The sequence below is a fragment of the Leptopilina heterotoma genome, unplaced genomic scaffold (genome assembly GCF_015476425.1).
Source record: "Leptopilina heterotoma isolate Lh14 unplaced genomic scaffold, ASM1547642v1 Lhet_160, whole genome shotgun sequence".
Lineage (NCBI taxonomy): Eukaryota > Metazoa > Arthropoda > Insecta > Hymenoptera > Figitidae > Leptopilina > Leptopilina heterotoma.
In genome coordinates, this window is record NW_025110875.1 from 31,753 (window position 1) to 58,983 (window position 27,231).

Consider the following 27,231-nt stretch of genomic DNA (forward strand, 5'->3'; position numbering starts at 1 on the left):
TAGTCAAAATAGAAAAATTTGAAGGTTTTGAACTATTTTTGCCTTTCCCCATATGGTTCTCTATATTTTGGACTTAGCTAAAAAATTTTATTTTTAATAAAAAATTAATAATAGTATTGCCATAAGGCAATACTAAATTAATTTAAACTTCGTAAACTTGGATAAAAGATTTCTATCAAAAACCACATATGTTCAGATTTTTTCGTATTATTTTCCATCAAACTTCCAATAAAAAAAAAAAATGTACAGCAAAATTTAAATCTCAGGGATCCTTCAGGAATAGCATCGAGCCTGAACCGGCTGCTGATGGGGATGATCATGTTGAGCTATAACACTGTCGACTAGAAGGGGATCGTTGCTTCGAAAATGGCCGCGGGAAAGTAAACGAGTTGCGGAGCGAGCTGGCAACTGGCAAGTTGTTTTTTAGGTTTTCGTGGCAGCGTTTTCAACGCGAAAACCACTTCAAAGTAACCAAGCCAGAGCCAATTCGAATTTTTGTGATATTATGCAGTGAAGTCAAAAAAAGTGTTCAAAAAAAAAAAAAAAAATTCAAAAAAAAAATTTCAATAGTTGCATCAAAAAATAAATTTTATTGCATCTATTTCCTCGTGGTATATTTATAAAACAGAAGAATGCCCGGCTCAAACAACAATGAAATTCACGGGGAGAGGGGCAAAGATCAAGGCTCATCGGTAAGGGGGGAACTGCATTCCAGAGTGGGCGGCATTCTGGAATGCAATCCCCCCAGTAATCGGAATTCACCCAGCAACCAAACGACCATTACAGACGGTTTGTGCCACTATGATACTAGGGCCAACAACGGCGGTATGACTTTCGTTGAAATTTGCCAGGTAATTCTCTCTAAAATTATTATTACAATAATTCCATTAATAGTAGAAATTAATTTTTTTTTCATATGGAAGTGATTTTTAATTCATCATAAATCTCAACAGTTGTCAATTGAGAGTGTTTTCAAGTTTGCGAAACTTTACTTCATTGAAAGTATAGTTGTTAATGGTCATGTATAGTAGATAGTAGATACTCCACTCATGACTCATAATCAGGTACAAATAGAAATTTTTTATTTTTGTGACATTGATTTTTAAGTTAGTTATTACTGCTATCGCCTGTGGCGCTGTTTGAAATTAAATGATGTGTAGTCAAATTTTCTTCACTATTATCAGGTCTCTGATGATCGACTTTGACATCAAGGGGAGGAAAATAATGAAATTTAATATTTTATTGTCAATTGAAAATAAAAATTTTGTCAATTGTCAATTGTGTCTTCGAGAATTTTTGACCTACTCAAGGAAAGTTTATTCAAAGAAATGCAGACTTAAATAAATCAATTAACATTTAAAAAATTATAATTTGATTCCTTTCAGAATTTGCTGAAAGAAACATTATTAAGTTTTTAAAACAAAAATTTATTTCTTGTATAGTTATCCCGATGGTCATGGTTTGCTAGATTTTGACCATGGTAAAAAATATAGAAATTTTTTGGGTTTAAAATATTTTTATCATTGGCCATGGTTCACTAGATTTTGACCAGTCAAAATACAAAAATTTACATATACTTATCCCATTGGTCATGAGGCTAGATTTTGACTACTGTGGTAAAAAATATAGAATTTTTTAGAATTTAAAATATTTTTGTCACTGGCCTAGGTTCAATAGATTTTACCCATAGTTAAAATATAAAAATTTTGAAGGTTTTGAATTATTTTTGCCTTTGTCTTATAATGAAATTTTTAGGATTTAAAAAATTTTTATTATTGACCATTGTTAGCTAGATTTTGACCTGGGTCAAAAATATAGAAATTTTTTGGGTTTAAAATATTGTTATCATTGGTCGCACGGTTCACTAGATTTTGTCCATAGTCAAAATATAAAAATTTGAAGGTTTTAAACTAGTTTTCTAGTTTAAAACAAAAAAAAAACAAATCAAAGTAGAAAACTAGTTTAAAACCTTCAAATTTTTATATTTTGACTATGGAAAAAATCTAGTGAACCATGACCAATGCCAAAAATTTTTTTAAACCTACAAAATTTATATATTTTTAACCATTGTCAAAATTGAACAAATAATGACCAACGGGATAACTATATAAACAAATAAATTTTTGTAGATTTAAAATTATTTTTTAAAAACTTAATAATGTTTCTTTATGATGTTTATGTTTTTTTTTGTTAATAATTTTTTATAGATTAACATAATATTAATATAATATTTTAAAATAATACTTTTTTTGTGTTTCTTTCTGCCTTTACCCATATATAAAATTTTGTAGGTAAAAACAGTAACAAAAATTAAAATTTTTTAAAAACGTTTAAATATGATTTATTAGTTTGTTGTAAACTAATAATTTTCATAAATGTTTCCCTTTTTAATGAAATAAATCGAAAATTTTAATAAAAATTCACATGGGCTGACCCAAAGATATTTTAAGCTTAATTTCAATAAAATATAATAAACAAATTTTTTAATTGTCAATTTTCTTTCTTGAAAGTTGATCTTTTTGTTTTTCTAGAAAATACTGTTTATAATAATTAATAATAATAATGAAATAATAACAAAATTAATTAATTAAATAATAAATAATAATAATAATTAATAATTAATAATAAATAATTCATTTAAATAATAATTAATTGTTTTTCTAGAGGTCTCAGGGCTACTTCAAAAATTTAATTTTGTTTTTCCCTCATTTTTAGGCAAAATTTTGACTTTCTTCGTGACTCTAAAAGAATAGCAATAAATTATTATAAAAATATTATGTTTTTGTAATTTCTTCGAAATCATGTTCATGATTTCAATTCAATTAATATTTTCTAAAATTTTTAACTAAAATTTAATAATTATTTTTAATAATTTTTGATAAAGTTCTTTGATAAATTTTAAAAATACATTTATTTACAACTCAATTTTTTTAAATAAGAAATTATAAATTAAATTAAAAATTCAACTAATTTCAAAAGGATTTAAATTAAAAATTTTTCAAAAAAATTTCTTTAACAGAATTCTTAATATTAAAAGTATGAAAAATTTAGAATTTCAAAGATTTTTTTTGTAACCTTTTCAAAGTTTAATTATTTCTAATAATTCCTATTATTTGTAATTTTTTCCAGAATTCGATTTTTTTTAGTTTTTAACAAAAATTCTTGTACAAGTAAATTATTTTAATAATTAATTAAATATATATTAAAAAAAACATTTAACTATAGGTAATATTTCAAAAAAGTTTTAATTTTTTTAATTTTTCAAAAAACTAAATTTTTTAAAATTTCTAATTAAATTCATTCGAAATTGAAATTTTCTCAATTTTCAAATTAATGCCTTTTGAAATTAATTTATTTATGAAAATTGCGAACGTAACTCATAAAATTCAATTATTTTTGAAACTTTTAATTAAAATTATTCATTAAATAATCTATAGGTACCAAATTTTTTGCGGAATAATTGGACTGTAACCGATTTATTTATAAATTATTAATAAATATTAGTAAATAAATAAAGAGTAATAAACATGTAATTTTTTTCAAATTTTGTATGTAAATTCAAAAAGTATATAATTTTTTTGCAAATCTATAAAAAACATATATTTTTTGTAATTATTGTATTTTTTATTATAAATAATTGTAGTTTGAGTAACAAGACTAAAATAGAAAGGAATTCGAAAAAAACTTATTGCATTTAATTCCAGAAATTCCTTTCTATTTCTAATTCCACGTATAAAATATTAGAAATAATAAGAAAATTTATATTTCTCTTAATTATCTTTGAAAGAAATAAAAATCTTTATATTAAAAATAGGAAAACAATAAGGAGTATAAAGAACAAAAATTTTCATTTTCATTTTTTTAAAGAATTTTAATCATTTTAAAAAGAACAAAAATTTTATTTTTATTTTATTATGAAAGTCTGTAAAGGTGATCAAATATCCAAGTTTAACAAAATGAAATTTTTAATATATTTTTTAAAATTAAAATTTTAAATTTAATAATTAAAGGGAATTAAAAAAACCAAATTTTCCACTAGGAGAGTTAAACTTAACTTTTTTATTTAATCAAAAGAGGGGAAATTAAATAAAAATAGATAATAACTTAATTAATTTTAGAAATCGATAACTTTTAGTCACATATTTTAAAAGAAATTGCTTATTAAAAATTTAATTTGCAATTATGAGATCAAAAAATGAAAATAAATAATTAAATCTTTTTTATCGAATCAAAATTCGTCTAATATTTTTAATCTTTATCCAACTTTGAGGAATTAAGAATTTACGAAATCTTTACTAGAATTATACAAATTGCAATTAATAGCAAAAAATAATTAATTTTTTCTTTTTCTTTTGAATGCATTGAAAATAAGTTCTAGCTATTAAATGAAATAAATAAATTGAAATCTAGATAATTTTAATTCGTTTCAGTTCAAGTCTTCTTGTTATGGAGTCGGGTATATGTTTTGTATCTTGTTGGGCCCTTAAATGGTATAATAAATTCTATTTTCCTGGGATAGTGTAGAATCTAAGATGCCCTTCTCTTCACGTGACTGTTTATGGTCGTGGAATCGCAAACACTTTTTATTACCATTATCATCGCCATCATCCTATTAATATTGCTTTCTCTCCCAGAGAAAGCTTTATTTAAACAAATATATTTTAATTTCAAATTTTATTAACATAAAATCCTCTCAAAAGCCGCTATCAGATTAAATCAATAAAGAAAAAAAATTATAATATAGAATATAAAAATAAGATAAAAATATATCACTAAAATTTAGTTTTGCTTATGAAAATGTCGAAAACTATGTAAAAAGTTTTATTGGTAACAAATTAAGATTTAAAAAATTTGTAATTCTTCGATAAAATTAAATTCTTTCAAATATAAAATTTATTTCAATGAAATTTGACAAAACTCTTAATATTATTTAAATGTTTAAAACTATTTTTAGCCCTATTTTCAGGAATTGAATTATAATTCAATATTATAATTTTATCATTCAAAAAAATTTCAAGTAATTTTTCAAAAACCTAATTTTTTAGAATTTCTACATTAAATTATTCAAAACTTCAATAATTTTTGTTAAACAAATATTTAAAAAATTATTATTAGTTTTAATTCAAATTTCAAATAATTTCAATGTAAAACGTATTGAACTTTAATTATTTCTAAAAATTATAACTACAATTTCTCCAAAAGTCAATTATTTTTTTGAATTTTTGAATAAAATTATTCAAAAATTAAATAATTTTTAAAGGAAACTAATACATTATTAATTTTTTAAAATAAACATTTCAGTATTATTATAATGTTACGGCGATTATAATGTTAAAACGATTTCTTTCAATTAAAAAAACTTTTAAAAATTAATTAATTCTTAAAATTGTTGTTATAAAACTTTTAATATTCAATTATTTTTCAAAATTTTGACTGAAATTTTTTTAAATCAATTCTTATTAGAATTCAACGATTATTAAATTATTTAAATATGCAAAAATGTTTGTAAAATTTAATTATGTATTTTCCAAATTTTTTGTTACAATTCTTAAAAAAATACAATGTTTTTAAAAATAATTTTTTAAATTTAGTAAAAAAAATTCTTTGAAATGTGAAATTTATTTTAATGAAATTTGACAAAACTTCTTATTTTTGCAATTTTTTAAAATTATTTTTCAGAAATTCAAATACTTCAAAAAATATATATTTACAATCTTTTAAAAGCCTTATTTTCCAGAATTTCTATATAAAATTTTACAAATTTCATTAATTTTTGTTTAATAAATATTTGAATACTTATTGTTATTTATATATTAATTGAAATTTCAAATAATTTAAATGTAAAACATTTTAAAATATAATTAATTCTTAAAATTCTTGTTATAAAGCTTCTAAAATTCAATTATATTATTACAAATTTTAACTCATTTTTTAAAATCAATTCTTATTAGAATTCAACGGTAATTATTGAATAATTTAAAATAGAAAAGTTTTTGTAAAATTTAATTATTTTTTAAATTTTTAGTTACAATTCTTCAAGAAATACAATAATATTTAAAAATAATTCTTTAAAGAGAGAAATTAATTAAATCTTTGAAATATAAAACTTATTTTAATAAAATTTAATAACTTTTAAAAAATATTAAAAATAATTAATTTCGAGAAGAATTGTACTTAAACATTCTAGAAAATAATTAAGTTTTGGTGAAGTTACATAAGTAATAGCAATTTTTAGAAATAATAGAATATTGCAGAAGGCTTTAATTTTATAAAATATTTGAAAATTCCATCGATGTTAAATTTTAATAATATTTGAATTCAACTTTTAAATAATTTAATTTTTAATCGCATTATTTGAAAATAATTAAATTTTTTAAAGTAATTTTTTCGAACATATAGTAAAAGAATTATCAAATTTTTAAAGAATTTTGTAAGTAAAAATTTTGAAAATAATTGTTTTCTCAAGAATTTTAAAAATAATTCAAAAAATTATATTTTGTAAAATGCAATATTATTTTTTTTTTTGTAGATATTTGAATTTTTGGAAACATATCTAACTAGAAATATTGAAAATAATATTTGAATATTTAATTATTTAAAGAATTTAAATTTTTAAATTAAAATTCTTCAAAATTTTGTTTAAAGTCTCATTAGAAGAAATTAATTATCAAAAAGAAACAATAACAATTAAATGTATACTAATTTAAATTAGTGACTGACTTTTTGCTTTTGAATTAGTAAATTTTACTAATAAATTAGTAGAAATTTCAATTTTGTAAATTTTACTGATAAATTAGTAGAAATTTTTGCTTTTAAATTATTAAATTTTAGGTACTAATAAATATTAGTAAAATTTAATAATTCAAAAGCAAAAAGTCAGTCACTAATTTAAATTAGTAAACATTTTTACAAATTCAAATTTAGAAACTTGTTTCGCTATAACAATAGTCAATTAACCGTAACTATTGAAATTAAATAATTTTTTTTTCGTTCATAGAAAGTTTAAATTTAAAATGTTTTAAACTTAATGAATTTAATATATATCGTTTTAGCAATAAATTAACTTTTAATTAGACAACTGTAAATTGTCTGCCATAAACCGGTTTCCATCCGTTAATACAGACATAAAAAGAAAATAATAATTCTTTGAAAGAATAGACTCCTGCATGAGAGACGGACGTATCCTTCATTCTATATAACAGATACAGAATATTATTGTGTCTTTAAAAAAACAATTTCAAATTATCATTATGGAACAACAGTCTGTTTAAAAGGAATAATATGCGATTATCTAATATAAAATTGTCTTGAATGAGCGGAATGTATATAAAGGTAAACTGGATAATGCGCAATTATTTAAGAGACCGCACACGTTAAATGACTTAGAACGAATAAAATGCGATTATTATCTAACATCAATTTTATCTAGAATTTTGTCTAAAATGTTAAAAACACACCGGACAGAGGTAAAATTATTTTATAAAATTAAAAATTTTTTTTAAAAATTGTTATATTAACGAAACGATTTGCAGATGCAAATCGTTTAGTTAATATAACACTTTTTAAAAAAAATTTTTTAATTTTACAGAAAACGTTTTTTTTCAGAATACTTCACCTCGACAAAAGACTTAATCCTGAAAATAGTTCGAACTGAAATTTTTTTTATTCTAAATTTAACTTTGTTAAAAAATTATTGACCACTGCAAAAAAAAAAATTCATAGGTTTCAGAAGAATTTAATCGACTTCTTATCTCCGAATTTTATATTTTTTTAATATAAATTGAAAATAAAAAAAAAAATTTGTTGTCTGAAAATAACCATTTGTTTTCACAATTTCTAGACGTAGTTGTAGATAAATTCAGTACGTTTTCCCGCTTTTCAAGGTTCGATGACCACCCCGTCTTTGTAGGCTGAATATGCATTTCAAATCATGCAGGCTGTGTAACTTCAAGTTGTGGATTTAAGTGCCACCTGAAGTATGTTATTTTTCACGAAAAATAAACAAGACACTTAATTTTTTAAATAAACATTTTGTCTGATTATAGTAATTCGAATATTTAGAGAAAAGTTTCAAAAAAATCATTTTTATTATAATTAATTCTGTTGTAGAAGAATGGCGACAACAAAAATTATATTAAAACTGTAAAAAATAAATTTTTAAGAATTCATAAAAAAATTCTGAAATGTGTCTTTTTTGTTTGATTTATGAATTATGAAATTACCACGAATTCAAATAAAAAACCTAATTTTTATACGCAAACACTTAATTATTCTCATAAATAATAAAAATTTCACTGGAATTCAATTATTTACAAATTATTTTCATAAATAATAAAATTCTTTTTTGGAATTCAATTATTTTTATAAATAATAAAACTCATCGCAGACTTTTAATTACTTTTAATATAATTTTAATTTAATTCCTTGATAAATGTAATTATTTTCTTAATACTTTTTTAAATTCATCAAAGAAATTCAAGTATTTTAAAAACCTTTGCTACAATTTATTTATTAGAATTCAAATATTATTTTCAATACCTTTTTAATTAAATTTCTTCAAAGAATTAAATTATTTTCAAAAATTTTAATGAAATTTTTTGTAGCAATGCAAATTTTTTCAAAATAATTTTTATAAAATTCTTCGTAGAAATTTAATGAATTTCAAAACATTGTCGAAATTCAATTATTTTCATTATTTACTATTCTAATAAAATTTCACAAAAAAATTCAATTATTTAAAAAATAAATTTGAATAAAATTCGTCTCAAGAATTCCATTATGTTCAAAAACTTACAAAAATTCTCGTCAGAATTTTAATTATCTTTATAAATTATAAAAATCGTCTCAAGAATTCAATTATTTTCAAAAATTTTAATAAAATTCTACGCAAACTTTTAATTATTTTTATAAATAATAAAAATTTTACAGAAATTTAATTATGTTTTAAAAAAATAATAAAATTCTTTTTAGGAATTCAATTATTTTTATAAATAACAAAGTTGTAGAATTTCAATAATTTTTAATACAATTTAAATCAAATTCCTTGAAAATTGTAACTAATTTTAAAAAATTTTATTAAAATTCGTCAAAAAAATCCAAATATTTTAAAAGTTGCTAATAAAATTCTTTATAAGAATTCAACTTTAAGAAACATTCAATTATTCAATAAATAATTTTCTTTGTATTTAAATAATTGAATTCTCGTAGAATTTTCTAATAAAAATTGATTTAAAAATGAATTTTTTAGTTTGAATTTTAGATAATAATTGAAATGATGAAAATTTTGAATTAAATATTTAAAATATTTGAAAAAAGAAATTATTAAATTTTCAAATAATTTTACAATTAAAGATATTCGTAAATAAATTTAACAGAACACTTTTTTTTAAATAAAATTTTTTCCTTTATTATTTAAAAATTCAAAAATTTTCATTTTCATTTTCAATTAAATTTTCGAATTTACAAATATAATTTATAAACATTTTTTTCCTTTATTTTAAAAAAACTTTGAATTTTATTTTTAAAAAATTGAAATTCAGAAATAGAATTTTTGCAAATTATTTCCTTATGAAAATTGAGAATTTTCTACAAAAATATTAAGAAACGGGAATATCTAATGTTTTTCCTTCCAAAAGAAAAAAATCTGTTTGTAAACAATATTATTATTGAGAAATAAAAATTATGCAAAAATTGGTATATTTCCTACTTCTTAATCAAAATTTTTACCAATTAACAATTTTCTAGTATTTTTTATAAATAAAAAAGGAAATAATTTGCATAATAATTTAAATCAGTCAAATTCTATTTTTAACCAGTATATAGTAATAATTAATATACAGCACTAAATCTGAATGGAATATTTAATGTCATTGGGGTTGTGAGAATAGAATTCTCTTCAGTGTTTAATTAAAATCAAATTCTTCGTGTAATTTAATTTTAATCAAACTTAATAATTTTCTAATTTAATTATAATTAGTATAATGCGAATAATATTGTAGTTGCGGAAATTAAAAAAATAAAAAGTTTGATAATTATAACGAAGTTTGTATATACTTAGATACCTTACTGTATATCTATAGACGATTAGAAAGTATGATTCACAAGCGTGAGAAACAGCGAAAGCGCATACTTATTACCTATGTGTATATATAGTACACGATGCCATATATACATACAATATGACTATTAGCTAGCATCATTACAAAGTTGCGGTATTCAGTTCAGCGGTAGCTTGAGACTTATATCAGATTTAATTTATTTCTCCACTATTTATAATACATTTAAAATTATTTTTCATTTACTATAATTAATAGATTTCTCGATTTGACTATTAATAGTGAACTATTTTTCAAAATTAAAAATTTCCCAATATTCCAAAAGGGAATTATTACTAAAACTTTTTATAAATACTGTAAAAAAATACTATTCGCCTAAGCCCTTTTGATTTAGGAGTATACAATTTTTGAAAAAAATGTCCGCCATATTGGATCCGCCATTTTGAATTTTGAAAATCTGACTTCAGATTCGTAATCAGCGGCCCCGAAAACCTGCGAATAACGAGTTTCAGGCAAATTGAATCTATTTCTAAAAAAGTTGTCCGCCATATTGGATCCGCCATTTTGAATTTGGAAAATCCGACTCCAGATTCATAATCAGCGGCCCCAAAAACCCCCGAGTAACAAGTTTCAACCAAATTTGAGCAATTTTTGAAAAAAAATGTCCGCCATATTGGATCCGCCATTTTGAATTTTGATAATCTGACTTCAAATTCATAATCAGCGGCCCCGAAAACCCCTGAGTATTAAGTTTCAACAAAATCCGCTAGCGGACTTTCCTGGAGCACGAAAGGGATAATTAGGAAGCTTGGGATTTCTTCTACACTATCTGTTAAAAATGATTTCAACAATTTTTAAGATTTAAGAACTTTTTTAGTAGACAGTTGCAATCGAAAGGTACTATTTTCGAGACTATGGCAGTTTATGGACACTGTTTTAATTTTGTACTATTATTACCAAGATTTGTTTCAACATCGTAGAGAAAACATCGTAGAGAAAATGTTAGCAATATCTTTAGATGAATTGAATTCACATCCATTGTAAAACATAAAATTAGGAAACCCCTATTGTTTCATTTAAAGGAGAATTGTTTCCTAAATCTTTTTTTATGAAATACAATTATTAACATTTTAAAATTATTTTCAGAATCGACTGCAGAATTATTTCCCGCAACTATCGACTCCAACTCGATGCAATATTCCTGAGGAGTCAATAGAAATGACTGCAGAGTGTTTGGCAAATGATGTGATAAGGTATTTGTTAAAAGAAGATATTTATCTCATATCAAGGGGTCCAGTGTCACGAAGTATGCGTCACAATGTCTATCAAATGCTCAACAAACATAGTATACTTTTCACCAGTATGGTGAATCGCTTAAACGTCGTACCGGATACAGCATATGAGGCTTTCATGGGAGTTGCTGATGAATTATTCCTCAATGGTGGCATTACATGGGCAAGAATTGTCTGTCTCTATGCATTTATGGGACGTCTTGCACTTTGGGCGAGAGATAGAAGAATGCATGCTTTGAAGACAAAATTACCTTTATATATCTCGAGATACATTGGAGAAGATATAGTGTACTTCATTAAAGGTTATGGAGGCTGGGTAAGTCGATATTTTCTATTTTAAGGTTTGCGATACTTTGATGATTTAACTTCCTTATTCTGTAACTTGATCAGTTAGAGAGCGCAAGACCCTTGTGTTTAACCCTCTGGGCAAAAAACTATGTTTTAAATCGTTCTTGAAATGTTTGTAGTTTCATCCTTACAAGAGAGTCGACTTTGTTTTGTGTTTTTAATAATAAACTTTTAAGGGGGTCAACCCCATGTAGCAGACTTAGGACTTCAAAATTTTTACATATATTCAATTACAGGGTTGCCACGCAACCTGGAAACCTGGAAAACCTGCAAATGTCAGGGAATTCTATAAACCTTGAAAAAATTAATTAACCTAAAAAAGTCAGGGAATTTTGATCAGAATCCTGGAAAATTATTGTTTTCTAAAATTATTGTGCTTATTCTTGAAATCTAATTTTTCTTAAATATCTCAAAATTAATTAAATTTTAAAAGAGTTGCGATTACAATTTTTCGTCGCAATAATTCAATTTTCCAAAAGAATTCCATTAATATTGAAAAAAAATTTGAATAAAATTCTACGCAAACATTCAATTATTTTCATAAATAATGAAAATTTCCCAGGAATTTTATTTACAAATTTCTTCGCAATAATTCAATTATTTTCATAAATAATCAAAATTTTTACAGAGATTCAATTATTTTTATAAATAATAAAAAACTTTATAGGCTTTCAATTATTTTCATAAATAATAAAACTCATCGCGGAAATTTCAATTATTTTTAATACAAATTTTGATGAAATTTCTCGAAAAATGTAATTATTCTCCAAAATTCAATTATTATTTTCAAAAATTTTATAAAATTCTTTGCCAAAATTTCAATTATTTTCAAAAACTTTTCTCAATCAAATTTTGGAAAAGTTACGAAATTATTGCAGAAATTCAATTATTATCAAGAGTGATAATATTCTTTGCAAAAATTAAATATTGTTAAAAATAATAAAATTCTTCTTAGGAATTACAATTATTTTCACAAATTGTAAAACTCATCGCTGAATTTTCAATTATTTTTAAGACAATTTTAATCAAATTTCTCGAAAGATGTAATTATTCATAAAAATTTTATAAAAATTCGTCGAAAGAATTAAATTATTTAAAAATTTGTTGATAAAAATCTTTATGGGAATAAAAATTTATTTAAATGTGAATTTCAGTTCAAATTTTAGATAATAATTTAATATTAAACTCTCTAAATTTGAATTAGTAAAAATGTTTTCTAATTTGAATTAAAGACTGAATTTTTGTTTTTGAATTAGCAGATTTTACTAATAAATAGTCGTTTCTAATTGAATTTTGAAAAGGTTTTAAATTATAATCTTTGAATGTTTGAATTTTTCATACTTTTAACTGAAAATTGTGTAGATTTAATTTTTCTGAAAAAGTTTAATTGAATTTTTTTTCAGTTATTTGAAGTTTTTATTTTTTTAATATATATTTACGGAAGAATTTTCGAATAATCGATGTAATTTCGTAAAATTAAATTTTAAACAAAAGGATTTGAAGATTTTAAAAGAAATTTTTCAAAAATTATTAAAAATGAATGAATAATTAATTTAAAGAAGAATTTTAGTCAAATATTTTGGAAAACAATAATTAAATTGAAGTGATGAAAGTAATTTTGAATAAATTAGAGTAACAATATTTTTATAATATAAAATAATGATTTTATTAGTCGGTCACTTTTAATTATTTATAAAACATGAAGATATCGATTGCTCCGAGTCGAAAACTCGGAGTCATCGATTTCTTCATGTTTTATAACAATTTTTTATAAGTTGTTTACTTTCAAAAAGGTTTGGAATTTGAAACTTTTGAAAATCTTAATTTTTATGGAAAAATTATAATGACTAAATATTTATTTAAAAATGATAAATATAACAATGCGGAAATAATGCGGTCCGTCAAATATGGTTCCAAAACTTTTAAAAATAATGAATGTTCAAATAATGTTCTAAATCGCTATTTGTCGGATATGAAAGGTTATAAAAAATGTTTTTGGAACGAAAATGATTTTTTGTCCAGAGGGTTGCAACCTAGCCTTTTATAAAAAATATCCCAAGGCTAGAAACTTTATTTTTTGTCAAACAACTTAAAATTTGTTTTTAATATTTCTTTTATTCAACAGGAACAACTGTGCATTGAATATCCAGTAACAGAGGAAATGAGTGGAGCAATTTGGAGAAGTCTTCTGATGACGGGTGCAACTCTTGGATTGATCGCAACAATTTTAACTGTCACTTCCTGAAACGAAGTGGGAAAAATACTCATGCGATTTATCTGGAAAAAAATGTATTATCGCGTACTTATATCCTGTGATCATTACCTTTAAAGATATTTTCGAATTATGAAAAAAAAAATTATTTATTAATTTCTTATAACGTAAAAGTGTTGTGAAATATTTATAAATTCTCTTATTTTGATAGTTATTTTATTTGAGAATTTTTTAATTTTCTTTTTTCTTTTCCATATAAAAGAAGAGCAATACAAGTACAATAGAAGTGCAAATATTATGTTTCAATATTAAGAAAACTTGATGATAATAATCAGTATTTCATTTGTCAAAACAGAAATTTAATTTTTTACAGCCTCAAGTACAGTATTGTATTTAGATTTATAAAGAGCAGAGGCTTATTTTTTAGTTTTTTTTTTACTAAATTATTAGTGATTTTAAACATATAGAAATTAATGAGGAATTTAAGGTAATGTAACTTAAAGAAAAATAGTTAGTAACTAAAGATTTTAAAGACTGTTTTTTATTAGCAAAAATTTCTCAAAAATTAATTCACGGTCCATTTAGATATTTGAAAATTTATTCAACTTATATAGGTAGAAAAGCAAAATAATTTGTATTTATTTTTTTCTAATTTATTTTAGGTAGAAATATATAAAATAATTGAATGTGAAGCGAAAGCTTAATATAGGTAGAATCAATTTTTCCAATTTTATTTTATGAATAAGATTATGAAGCGAAGCAGTGTCTATTTTTACTATTGTAAAAAAAATTATACACGATTAATAAGAGTATAAAAGATGGTTAAGATAAATTTTTACGACAGATTATCCAAACATTATTGTGATGAGAAAAATTTTTTAAAGTCTTTTATAAATTTTGTATACTGATTGAATGAAAAAATAAATAAATACATAGTTCAAATTGATATTTTTGGCATTATCATTTTTTATCCTTTTTTTCAAATAGGGGCAAAATTCCTCAATTGTCCTAACTTAAAATCGAAAGTCTTCAAATCGGGCTGATTTTTGCACAAACTTTAATACTATGGGAGAGAACTTTACCCATAAAATATTAAGATATTTTATTAAAAATTGTAGGGGGGAGAGGGGGTTAAAGTTTTTGGTAACGTGTGGACAGTGGATTCTTTTAGCTAATATGGCTACAATACAGTAGAGTGGACAAAATTTTGACCTATATGTTTTCGAAAGGTTTTTTCCTCCTCCTTCGAATGGTGTAAAAATTTTTTTTTTTAATTAACAATTTAACTAATTTTTTTCAAAATTAAAAATATTTTTCACTTTTTTTTAAAAAACGGCATTTTTTTTTTCTCTTTTTTTTGCTTTAAAATAAAGCTTAATATGTGTACTTTCCATAACTGATTCTGAAAAAATGACGTTTTTTTTTGTTTTCGAATTATTAATTAATTAATTAATAAAAATCAGTAAAAAATTACTAAAAAATGAAATATTTTTTAAGCAAGTAAACTTTTCTGAATTATGAGATTATCATCGTAAAACTTACCTAATTCCGCATCCAACAAGTATAATTACACCTATTTTTACAAATAATTGTTAAATAAATAAATAATTGAAAATTTATTTATTAATTTTTTGAAATTGTTTATAAAAAATAGTTAAAAATAAACTTGTTGGGTGCGGAAGTTGGTAAGTTTTACGTTTGCAAGCGCAAAATTAAGAAAAGTTTATTTCTTTAAAAAATAATAATTTTTTAAAATAATTTTTATTAATTAATTAATAAATAATACGAAAAGAAAAATGTCATTTTTTCCTAATCGGGTATTAAAAGTACACATATTAAGCTTTGCTTGAAATAAGAATAAAAATAAAAAATGTCATTTTTCCAGAAATGAATAAATAAATAATCAATTATTTATTTATTTAACAATTATTTATAAAAAACAGTTTAGTTTATGCTTGCTGGATGCGGAATTTTGTAAGCTTTACGATGATAAGCTCATAATTAAGAAAAGTTTATTTGCTTGAAAAATATTTAATTTTTTAGTAATTTCTTACTATTATTAATTAGTTAATTAATTAATTAATTAATTATTCGAAACACAAAAGAAAACGGCACTTTTTCCTAATCGAGTATAGAAAGTACACATATTGAGCTTTATTTTAAAGCAAGAAAGAAGAAAAAAATGTCCTTTTTTCAAAAAATTAATAAATAGATTTTCAATTATTTATTTATTTAACAATTATTTGTAAAAATAGGTGTAATTATACTTGTTGGATGCGAAATTAGGTAAGCTTTACGATGGTAATCTCATAATTCAGAAAAGTTTACTTGCTTAAAAAATATTTCATTTTTTAGTAATTTTTTACTGATTTTTATTAATTAATTAATTAATAATTCGAAAACAAAAAAAAACGTCATTTTTTCAGAATCAGTTATGGAAAGTACACATATTAAGCTTTATTTTAAAGCAAAAAAAAGAGAAAAAAAAAATGCCGTTTTTTAAAAAAAAGTGAAAAATATTTTTAATTTTGAAAAAAATTAGTTAAATTGTTAATTAAAAAAAAAAATTTTTACACCATTCGAAGGAGGAGGAAAAAACCTTTCGAAAACATATAGGTCAAAATTTTGTCCACTCTACTGTATTTTAGCCATATTAGCTAAAAGAATCCACTGTCCACACGTTACCAAAAACTTTAACCCCCTCTCCCCCCTACAATTTTTAATAAAATATCTTAATATTTTATGGGTAAAGTTCTCTCCCATAGTATTAAAGTTTGTGCAAAAAACAGCCCGATTTGAAGACTTTCGATTTTAAGTTAGGACAATTGAGGAATTTTGCCCCAATATCATAAATAGTAAATAAAATTCTATTAGGCTGAAAGGTTAGACTCGAAAGAGATAAAAAATTGCGGAAATACAGCTGGTCCAAATACAATAATACTTATTCTAAGTTACAGATTTCGAAATTTTTTTATTAAAATTTTTGGAACATTACATTTTATATTTAAATATTATGTTTTGCAAAGTTTTCCATACTTTTAGCGTAGTTTGGCCCCAATTATTATTTACAAAAGTATTTATATTAATCATATGCATAATTGCATAAACTCAGTTAGCACTTAAATCTTTAATAAATTTTTAGTAAATTCTCGGTGTATATGTATCTGATTAGGAAAAATGCAAAAGAAACTAGTAAGGCCCCGGTATTTTCTGTGTCATGACGCTTGCGGTTATTATCAAAAATATTTCGTGGAGAATTATAGCGAGTGCCCCACGAAGACCCTGTAAGAATTTTGTTAGTAAACTAATTTTCTCCAACACCTACTCTGAAAGGAGTACTTTTCTTGTTAGATTAGTGTGACGAAAGTAGAACTTTTCTCAACTCCTCTGAAAAGAGTGGCGAAAGTAAATTTTAGCCTAACCAGTGTTCTTTTATTTTTCTCTACCAAAAACATACTAAACTTCAGCTTAACTTTTTTTTAAAAAAAAAAGTTAAGGAAATATCATTGGTAACCAAGGTACTCCGAAATATATACCTATACCTGCAATAGCAGCAGGAAGAAAACCCATCAAATTGCCGACGAAACTCTCTTCCAAATCTTGTCTAATTTTATCTAATTTCTTTCGAATGGGGAAAATCGCATTGTTTAGGTTGGAAATAGAATTTGATAAAAATTCTTTAAGTTTATGGGCTAGTTTATAGACTTCACCCTCTTTCACATCTGACAATTTATCTACAAATTCCATGAGTTTAATTTTTTCCAACAATTTACGACTGGTAATTTCTTTTTCAAAAGCAGGATTAGCTGATCGAAGAATTTTTACTTTTTTAATAATGTCTTTCTCATGAAATTTAGCATCAGATAATTTGTCACGAAGTGCATCTAATTTTTCAATGACATTTGTTAATTTCTTTTCTGATTCTTCATTAGTAGCCAATGCCATTACATCATCTACCTTATTTAGGAATATCTCAGTTACAATATTCTCGAATTTACTAAATTCTGATATTAAGGACAATTTATCCCTAAGATTATATAAGCTAAGCTTAGAAGAATCTGAAATACGAGGATGTAATTCCTTTAGAGTGTTTTTTGGTATACTTTTAGAATTTCTGATTGAGGCAAAAATATTCATATCAATGTTTTCCTTTAATCTACCAAGTGATAATGGCCTTTTGAAGAAAGCTATACGATAGTTATTAGCTATTAAAAACCGTACAAAGTCTTTTGAATTTGACGACATTTGCATGTCATTGCTTGACAGAAATTGATAGGTTAATTTTTCGTTTATAAAATGCATATCAATTGGAACATCATCAATATTTCGAACCTTTGTAAATACCACTGTAATGATTGAGAAATAGTTTTTCATTTTGTTTCCCAATAGAGTTTCAACAGCTTCTAAAACTGTTAGAAATGGTTTAATATTGTCATTAAGAATATCGTTTATGTCCACAACTAAAATTATTTTTAAAGATTTAACATTTTGAACCAGTTGATAAAGATAAAACGAATTGGTAATATCCTGTATGGCGCCTCTATTATCGTCAAATCCGGGTGCATCCCAAATAGCCAAATCGGGTAAATTCTCTGAAAACCATTTTGTGGGAGACGTAGTCTTTGAAGTTGGTCCACTGCTAACTTCGGGTCCTGATGATTCGGTTATCACTCTCAATGTTATCTGATGGGATCCAGGTTCTCTTACGGCTTCTAATGAATTACCTTTTAAGTAATTGATTAATGTACTCTTTCCAGATCTTGTGGCACCAATGCAAATAGCCACATGTTCATCATCCTCAACTTCTTTCATCATAAATTCTGCAGATTGATGCAGCGCTTTTTCTAGTATTTTTAACTCATCTTCACCGAGCGTTTCTATCGCGCCAGCAACGAGTGGAATTAGTAAACAAGCGAATACTATTTTCATCATGATTCATCAATCACTGTTCCCTAATGATCTTCTGTTACCTGAAAAAGCAAAAGAATTTAATTTTGAATATTTATTTTATTTTAGACAATACCTTATTTCCTCTATTCTATTCTTTACATAAAATCCAAAAGTTTTCTTTGACATTCAAGTTAGACGACACATTCTTACACACTTTTTGACTACTTAAAAACGAGCTGGCTCTTCTATCTCTGTCTCTTTCTACTCCTCAAACCCTAACCTCTGTCACTTTCTTCACCATTTACTAATTTGCCGGATGACACACTTTTACTCTAACTAGTGGGTCACTCTGCAACTTTGGGTTCTGACTTATCCTACTAATTAACGATCACGGCTCAGGAACAATTCCCACAGATCGAGTCGTTTCTTTGCTTAGGGTACCATCTAGGATTAAGAATCATCTTCACCGAGACATAATTATTTCGGTATATTTCTTATTGGGTAAGAGGGCCAGGTGACGTCTTGACTCTTCACCGACGCGATTTTCTCTTTGTAGAACAAGCGAAATCCGATGCTTTCAAAATAAGCAAAATTTGAGAAAGTTAATTAATTTTCAAGACAAATAAATAAACTAATTCAACTACAACAATTCCACAACAACAACACCTCTGAGACTCTCTTAATCGTCAGAGAGAATTCTGCCTGACCAACTTTGGTCAGCAAGATGCTGAAGTTCTGTGAAGTCCATAGAAGAATGTCAATATGACAATCATGGATGGACTCAGAAGTTTAAGATCGTTCATACAGTATGTCAAAGAGAAATACGCAGCAGCGACCAAAAAAGATGAAAAGTTCTACTAGGGTTTTAGCTTCAAACAAGCCTTGAGCTATAAACGAGGCTTGAGCCTTGAGCAAGCCTTAAGTTTAGTTTTGAGTCTTAGACGAGTTTTTAGCTTCAAATAAGCCTTGAGCTTTAAGTGAGCCTCGAGACTTTAGCGAGTCTTTAAAGTCTTAATTCAGTCTTAAGTCTTAAATGAGTTTAAAGCTTTAAACGAGCCTTGAGCTTCTAATAAGCCTTAACCCCTTGACTGTGGATGACGTGTATACACGTCATGGCCCAAACAAGAAAACATCTTAACGTATATTCGCAAAAATTCTTACTCGGGGGTTTTTGGGGTCGCTGATCACGATTCTGAAGTCATATTTTCAAAATACATAATTTTTCATCCAAAATGGCCGCTAAAAATTTTGAAAAGTTTCAAAAGTGGATAAATTCTTTTAAAAATTCTTACCATTTAAACTTTGAAAAACTAATGTCAGATTCGTAATCAGCGACCACAAAAACCCTCGAGTAACGAATTTTAAGCAAATCCAATGAATTTTTCAAAATCGTGTCCGCCATTTTGAATTTTAAAAAACTAATGTCAGATTCGTAATCATCGACCACGAAAACCTCCGAGTAACGAATTTCAAGCGAATCCAATGAATTTTTCAATATCGTGTCCACCATATTGGATCCGCCATTTTGAATTTTTGAAAACTAACACCGGAATCGTAATCAGCGACCCCAAGAACCCCTTAGTGTCATGAAAATTTATTCACAAGAAGGTCTTACACATTTTGGGACCATTTTGTTATATTTTAGCTGCACACTGAAGGGGTTAAGGGGGTACCCTCATTTATCGGGTCAAAAAATTGATTTTTTGGAAATAATTTTAATCGATCGACAAAAATGTCCTAAAAATGCTATTGTTTAATTAAAATTGTTTAAATAATTAAGGAAAATTATCGCAAAACATCAGTTTCGTTAAAAAAATTTAAATATGCAGTAAATTTATAAACAAAAATTTGTTTTAGGCATGTAACTGCAACTAAAGTGTAATTGTTTATATAATTTGTTTATAAAACTGTTTAAGTTATTTGCAAAATAGTATTTTCATTAGGAAAATCTCTAGGCTGTTTAGAAGAAACATTATTCGTAATAAATTTGATTCATTTCTGCTCAAAAATAATTATAATAACTTACTATAAGAAATTACACAATTATTTTTTTCATTCATTTTATAAAAATTATTTAAACTTCTGTTTTATTTTCAATTGAAAATTGTGATTGAACTTTATTCAACATTTTTTCCTTTATTTCTTTAAATATCTTAGATTTTGATAAATCAAAATTGCAGTGACGAAAGTAGAAATTATTCAAATTCTTTTCATTTATTTCTAAAAAAGAATTATAATTTCGTTAAAAATTGTGGTTAAAAAACGGAAATTACACACATATTTTTTCAAAAGAAATTAAAAATTTGGTAATCAAAAAGGTATTATTTGCAATTGAACATTATGAAAATTTTTACCCATATTTTATAAAAATATTTTTTTCGTGACCCAGAGGATAGAACCTTATATTCCTACGTTTTAGGGGTCGCTGAAACCGAATATGACCATGAAAATATTTTGTACTTGCTAGTTTTCCCGCTACCACCCCCTTTACACCCCCACACGTGAGTGAGGGGGTTGGCATTTCAGTTTTCAAAAAAAGTCGAGTAGGGTGTCTATTCTTATGTATTTTGGGTCGCTGAAACCGAAAAAAACCACTAAAAATAAATTCGTCCAACCCTTTACCCCCCAGAACGCCCTAAATACACCCTTAAAGGGAGTTAAAATTTCATTTTTCACGAAAAGTCGAATGCGGTGTCTTTTCCTATGTTTTTGGGGTCCCTGAAACCGAAAAAGACCACCAAACATAAATTAGTCCCTTCCTCCACTCCCTAAGTATCTCTAGAGAAAATGTTGAACTTTTTGGTTTCATGAAAAGTCGCCTATACTTTTCATAAAACCGAAAATTTTAATCCCCTTTATAGGGGGTAGTAAGAGAGGGATATGATGTGAAGGAGAGGACTAATTTATGTTTGGTGGTCTTTTACGGTTTCGGGGACTCAAAAAACATAGGAATATACACCGCATTTGACTTTTCGTGAAAAATGAAATTTTAACTCCCTTTAAGGGTGTATTTAGGGCGTTCTGGGAGGTAAAAGGATGGACGAATTTGTTTTTAGTGGTCTTTTTCGGTTTCAGCGACCCAAAATACATAAGAATAGACACCCTACTCGACTTTTTTTGAAAACTAAAATGCCAACCCCCTCACTCTCGTGTGGGGGTGTAAAGGGGGTGGTAGCGGAAAAACTGGCAAGTACAAAATTTTTTCATGGTCGTATTCGGTTTCAGTGACCCCTAAAACGTAGGAATATAAGGTTCTGTCCTCAGGGTCACGAAAAAAAATTTTTTTTGTGTGCCTGTGTAATTGTTTGAACAATAACTCTGAAATAAATTTATATTTTGCAAAATCAACTTTGGAGTCATATTTTGGTACGAAAATACTATAAAATTATTGATAATAAAAAACTGTATGTAAAATGAAATCTATGTCAACTGAATTTTATGTCAAATGAGAATTATGTTTTATGTACTTAGGACAACTCTCCCCTGAATAATTGTACCTATTTTTCACAAAGTCGCCAAAATAGGAGCACCCGCCTCAATTGATACACTTACCGTATATGAAGAAAATATTTTAAATGTTTAATAAAATTATTTTTATAGTAATTTTTTGAGAGGAATTCAACGGTCATAAAAAAATTGGTCAGAAAATATTTTGACCCTTTTCGAATTTTCATTTTTTCTAAAAAATTATAGATTTTGAAATCCATGCGTAATTTTGTAGAAAATATGTATTTGTATTCATAAGAAAATTGTTAAATGAAAAAATTAATATTTACAAAAGTTTTAGCATTTTTTCAACAACAAAGAAATAGTCTTCAGGTTAAGAATTTAAAAACATGATTATTATTAAATTTTATTGTACGAAAACTCATTTGTTTTTTTTCTAACTAATTTCAGAACATAACATTTTTCAAAAAAAAAAGTATTAAAAATTTATTCGATAAAACATTTTTTTTGAAGAAGTTAACGTTCAGAAATTCAACATTATGAAAATTTTTACCCTTATTTTATAAAAATATTTTATGTTTCTCAATATAGATAGAATAGATAGATTTTTATAAACTTATTTTGAAAAAAGCTAAAGAATATCGCTGTTGAAATTTCATGTGTTGTTTTAAGATCCAGCACCTAAATTGATAATTTTTTTATAATTAAATATTATTATATATGGGTCATTCCACGCCAAGTCGGAAATCATTTTGCTTTTGCATCTCAAATTTTTTTTCATATTTTTTTTCTTTCAGTACTCCTTGAAATGAGCTACCTTGATTTTTTCAAATTTTTTCATAAAGCGGTTCAGGAGACAAACGATGGAATCTATTTATTTTGAAATTTTTAATTTTTATATACACAGTGAAAACGGTAGGCCTAACTTGCCATTTGACCAAATCCCATCGTTTGCCCACAATCGGACAAGGCTTAAAACTTGTTAATTTAGTGCTAGTTTCTTACAGAAAATTTTGAAAAAAATTGATCGATACATACATTGTTAAAAATGAAATTTTATTTAAAAAATGTTTAAATCTTATCGTAAATTATTTAAAAAATTTTTTAAAATATTTTTATTAAAAACTACGTGTAAAAACAAAAATTTTCATTATAAAAACGTCCAATTTGATCAATTTTTGATAAGCATTTTAAAAAAAAAAAAAATTACGTAAAAAACGTCATTTTTCAAAAATCTGTATCTCCTGAACCGCTTTATGAAAAAATTTGAAAAAATCAAGGAAGCTCATTTCAAGGAGTATTAAAAGAAAAAAGATATTAAAAAAAAATTTGAGATGCAAAAGCAAAATGATTTCCGACTTGGCGTGGAATGCCCCATAATTATATGTACTTTTACAGCTCAATTAAAATTTCAAAGATTTCAATGTATAAATTATTTAAAATTTAATTATTTCTAAAAATCCTACTTTAACGCTTTTAATTATGTTTTAATTTTAGCTAAAAATTATTTTAAGATTCTTAAAAAAAAAATTTGAATTACAATTTTTCAAAAATCTATTCAAAAATCTAATTTTTTTAGAATTTAAACATTAAATTATTCAAAACTTCAATAATTTTTCTTAAACAAATATTTAAAAACTTATTGTTATTTCATATTGTTCACTTTTAGAGGTATAAGTTCGATTTTCCGCTAAGTCCGTTTCTCTTAATAATTATTTAAAAAAAAATTACTCTTATAAAATTATTTTTAAGAATTTTGTATATTATAAGGTAACTATAGTTTACACAAAATTTTGTTGTAATCTATAACTTTTTTAATTTTGAATTTTTGAAAAACAATACTTCTAATATAAGTGCAAAATATAAATTAAGTATTTAAATATAAATGTCAGTCAGTTTTTTACACTTTTAAAATTAATTTAATAATATATTGAAGTATTAAACTTTTCAAAGAAATCAAAAATTCATTAGGCGAAATAAAATGGTTTGATCCAATAATAAAATAAAATAAAGTTAGAATTATTATTATAAACTAACCTGTTTTTTAGAAATAAATTGAGAGTGATGATTACTGGGGGTCCATTTCATTTGCTGGTTCAAATTACAATAGTTGTACGATTAAGTCGCTTGTGCTTTTTATACCATATTTTTCTTGGAATTCTTATACCCGTGGCAGTGCTGCGAAAGAGCAAGATATTATCAAGATATTCTATTGAAATTAGCTTTATTTTCTTTCAGGTTATAAAAGTCGAAAAAATTTAAAAACTATTTCATCAACTTTAAAATGAATTTTTTAAAACTTTTTGTATTATAATTTTTAACCTAAATATGATATTTTGAGTTTAATAAAGTAACATTTCCTGAATTGTCGATAACTCAAAAGTGGTTATTGCTTCTTGAAAAAATAATTTTGGTTTTACTCATTTTTTTCATCTAAAATTTAAAAATCTAAATTATAAATATAATTATTATTACTAAACCCAGTAACGGAAAAGTATTATTAAGAGGAAACTGAAATAAATTTTTTTCTAAAAAGACCTTTAAATTTATTGTTATTTCTTTATAAACATTGAAAAAAAGTTTTTTTTTATAAAAATATTACTCCTTTATAATATAATATTTACATTCATCGCTTAAAGAAAAAAAATTAATACAAAATAATCAAAGAAACATTATTCACGATGGTCAGTAGAAAAAAATTGTGCATATTTGTTATAAACAATTTAGAAACTGAAAACTTGATTGTTAAAAAATTGTTATATTTTTTAGTTTAAAAGTTATGTTTATAAAACAAAAGAATATTTTATGATACCTTTAATTAAGATATTGAAAAAAATTATTTGTTAATTGTATGTCAAATTTTAATTTTTTTGCAAAACAATAATTAATTAACAAATAATTTTTTTCAATACCTTAATTAAAGGTGTCATAAAATATTCTTTTGTTTCATAAAAATACTTTTTGAACTAAAAAATTTTCTTTAGGCTGCGTCTACAACAGAAAAAATAATGTGTAGAAAATTGTGTAATATATAGTGTAATTGCCCCTGACAGTTGTCAATGCCAAAAACAATACACATTACACTACAAATTACACATTATTTTTTTCTATTGTAGACGCAGCCTTAAGCGATGAAAGCTATAATATTATAATTAGGTATATATAAAAGAGTACTATTTTTATGAAAAAAAGTTTTTTCAATGTTTATAAATAAATAAAAAAAATTAAAGCCTTGTTTTTAAAATCGGCCTCTAGGAATCTCTTAGGGATTTAATAACGAGTGTTTTTAAACAAAGAAGTCAATTTTTCGATTTTAAACGCTCGGTGCACGACACAACAAAAAATTCAAAATCTCCGGTTATAATTAAAAATACAAAAACTGTTTTCGAAATAATAAAGATAAGAGTACAAGGTATGTTAACATAAATTAAGTCTTTAAAAATAAATGTCAGTCAGTTTTTACAATTTTAAATGTAATTTAATACCAATAAAGTATTAAACTTTTTAATAAGATCAAACATTCATTAGGCGAAATAAAATGGTTTGATCCAATAATAAAAATAAAGTTAGAATTAATATTATAAACTAACCTGTTTTTTAGAAATAAATTGAGAGCGATGATTACTGTGGGTCTTTTTCATTTGCCGGTTCAACTTATAATAGTTGTATTCTCAGGGATGATGGCGCGTCGATCGACACAAATAGGGGAGACCGAAGTGAATTGTAACAAAGCCGATTTCTCGTAAGCTATGAATGTCAAAATTCGTGAAACTTTCACGAAAAATATAATAAAAAATGGGTTCATTCATTTAGGAAAAATAAATTTTGTTTAAAAAGTTACAAAAAAATTCATTTTGCAAAGTCTTTTATAAAAAAAATATTAAATGTTTATAATTAATAAACATTTAATTCTAAAATAATTTAAATTGGGGATTTAAAATTGCAATGCGACACATAGTGACCATAAAGTGAACTAAAAAAAATGTCTGCTGTGGGTGTACAAGTTTGCAAAAATTGTTAATATTTAAAGTATTCTAATGTTTAAGAAATATTTGTTAAGATTGTTGGTCATTATTTATCTTTTTATTGAAAAGCTACTTAAAATTAAAACCGAAAAGTCACAATATAAGTTTATATTTTTTTAAATTTGTACACCCATTTCGTCCATTTTTGGTGTAAAACACTAGCGACACCGAGCCCGCTCTTGCCATTAATAAAGCAGGAAGAACAATTTAATAAATTAACAACAGTTTTTTTTGCAAAAAACTCTGAAGAATATTCTGACTCACTCTGAAAATGATTATTCGAAAACATCAAAAATTTTATTTAAAATAAATATTTAATAATTATTATTTTTCCATAGAAATTAAGATTTTCAGAAAATTTTCAAAAAAAATTAAATTATTTACAAAAATTTTAATAAAATTCTTGGCAAGAATTCAATTATTTTTACAAGTAATAAAAATTTTATATGATTTTAATTATTTAATTTTTAAAAAATGTAATAAAATTCGTTGTGTACACAGAAAAAAAAATGTTTTCAATTTTAAACGATTCCTCTTCTTTTGCAGGATTTTTTCCTCTTATATGTGGGCACTAAATTTTTCTTTTCTAATTGAGAGGATTTTCCTCTTTTATAATTTCTATTAAATGTCACTTTTCAAACAGTTTGAAGCTGCGTTCAGAAAAACAAAAAACAACTCAAAAATCTTCTCTCTAGTAAAAATTTGTTTCAATTTGAGAAGAATAATTTCAATCAAAGAAGAAAGATTAAAATTCATCTTTTTGTTAAAAAAACTTTCAAATATAAACAAAAATTCATCTTTTTTGTAAATGAATATTTGTATATTAGAAAATAAAATGTAAAAAAAATTGTTGAGCGGAATTTTCTTCTCACTTTGAGATTTTATTTTTTTTTGTGTAAGAATTCAATTATTTTCATAGATAATAAAATTTCAATTATTTTTAATACTATTTTAAATAAATT

General features: G+C 24.4%; 2 protein-coding genes across 3 annotated transcripts; one reads left to right on the forward strand and one right to left on the reverse strand.

The window, feature by feature from the left end:
- Positions 1 to 278: 278 nt before the first annotated feature.
- LOC122498885 lies at positions 279 to 14,817 on the forward strand. Its single transcript, XM_043606880.1, has 3 exons — positions 279 to 851; positions 11,202 to 11,663; positions 13,821 to 14,817. The coding sequence occupies exons 1-3, from the start codon at positions 633 to 635 to the stop codon at positions 13,938 to 13,940; spliced, it is 801 nt and encodes a 266-aa protein (XP_043462815.1). The 5' UTR covers positions 279 to 632; the 3' UTR covers positions 13,941 to 14,817.
- Positions 14,818 to 16,942: 2,125 nt separating this feature from the next.
- LOC122498886 lies at positions 16,943 to 25,968 on the reverse strand. 2 transcript variants are annotated; one of them, XM_043606881.1, is made up of 3 exons: positions 25,835 to 25,968; positions 24,282 to 24,422; positions 16,943 to 18,877 (listed from the first exon to the last, which is right to left on the reverse strand). In XM_043606881.1, exon 3 carries the CDS (start codon positions 18,837 to 18,839, stop codon positions 17,400 to 17,402), a length of 1,440 nt encoding a protein of 479 aa, XP_043462816.1. In that variant the 5' UTR covers positions 18,840 to 18,877; positions 24,282 to 24,422; positions 25,835 to 25,968; the 3' UTR covers positions 16,943 to 17,399. The 2 variants fall into 2 exon arrangements, with proteins under 2 accessions (XP_043462816.1, XP_043462817.1); XM_043606882.1 differs by lacking the exon at positions 24,282 to 24,422 and having other exon boundaries at positions 25,835 to 25,885.
- Between the last annotated feature and the right edge of the window lie 1,263 nt (positions 25,969 to 27,231).

Excerpts from the sequence above, each read along its gene's own strand:
- LOC122498885 (XM_043606880.1), top strand. The coding sequence starts at position 633 with ATGCCCGGCTCAAACAACAATGAAATTCACGGGGAGAGGGGCAAAGAT. Across the intron at positions 852-11,201 it reads CTTTCGTTGAAATTTGCCAG|AATCGACTGCAGAATTATTT; the intron begins GTAATTCTCTCT and ends AATTATTTTCAG. Across the intron at positions 11,664-13,820 it reads TTAAAGGTTATGGAGGCTGG|GAACAACTGTGCATTGAATA; the intron begins GTAAGTCGATAT and ends TTTATTCAACAG.
- LOC122498886 (XM_043606881.1), bottom strand. The coding sequence starts at position 18,839 with ATGATGAAAATAGTATTCGCTTGTTTACTAATTCCACTCGTTGCTGGC.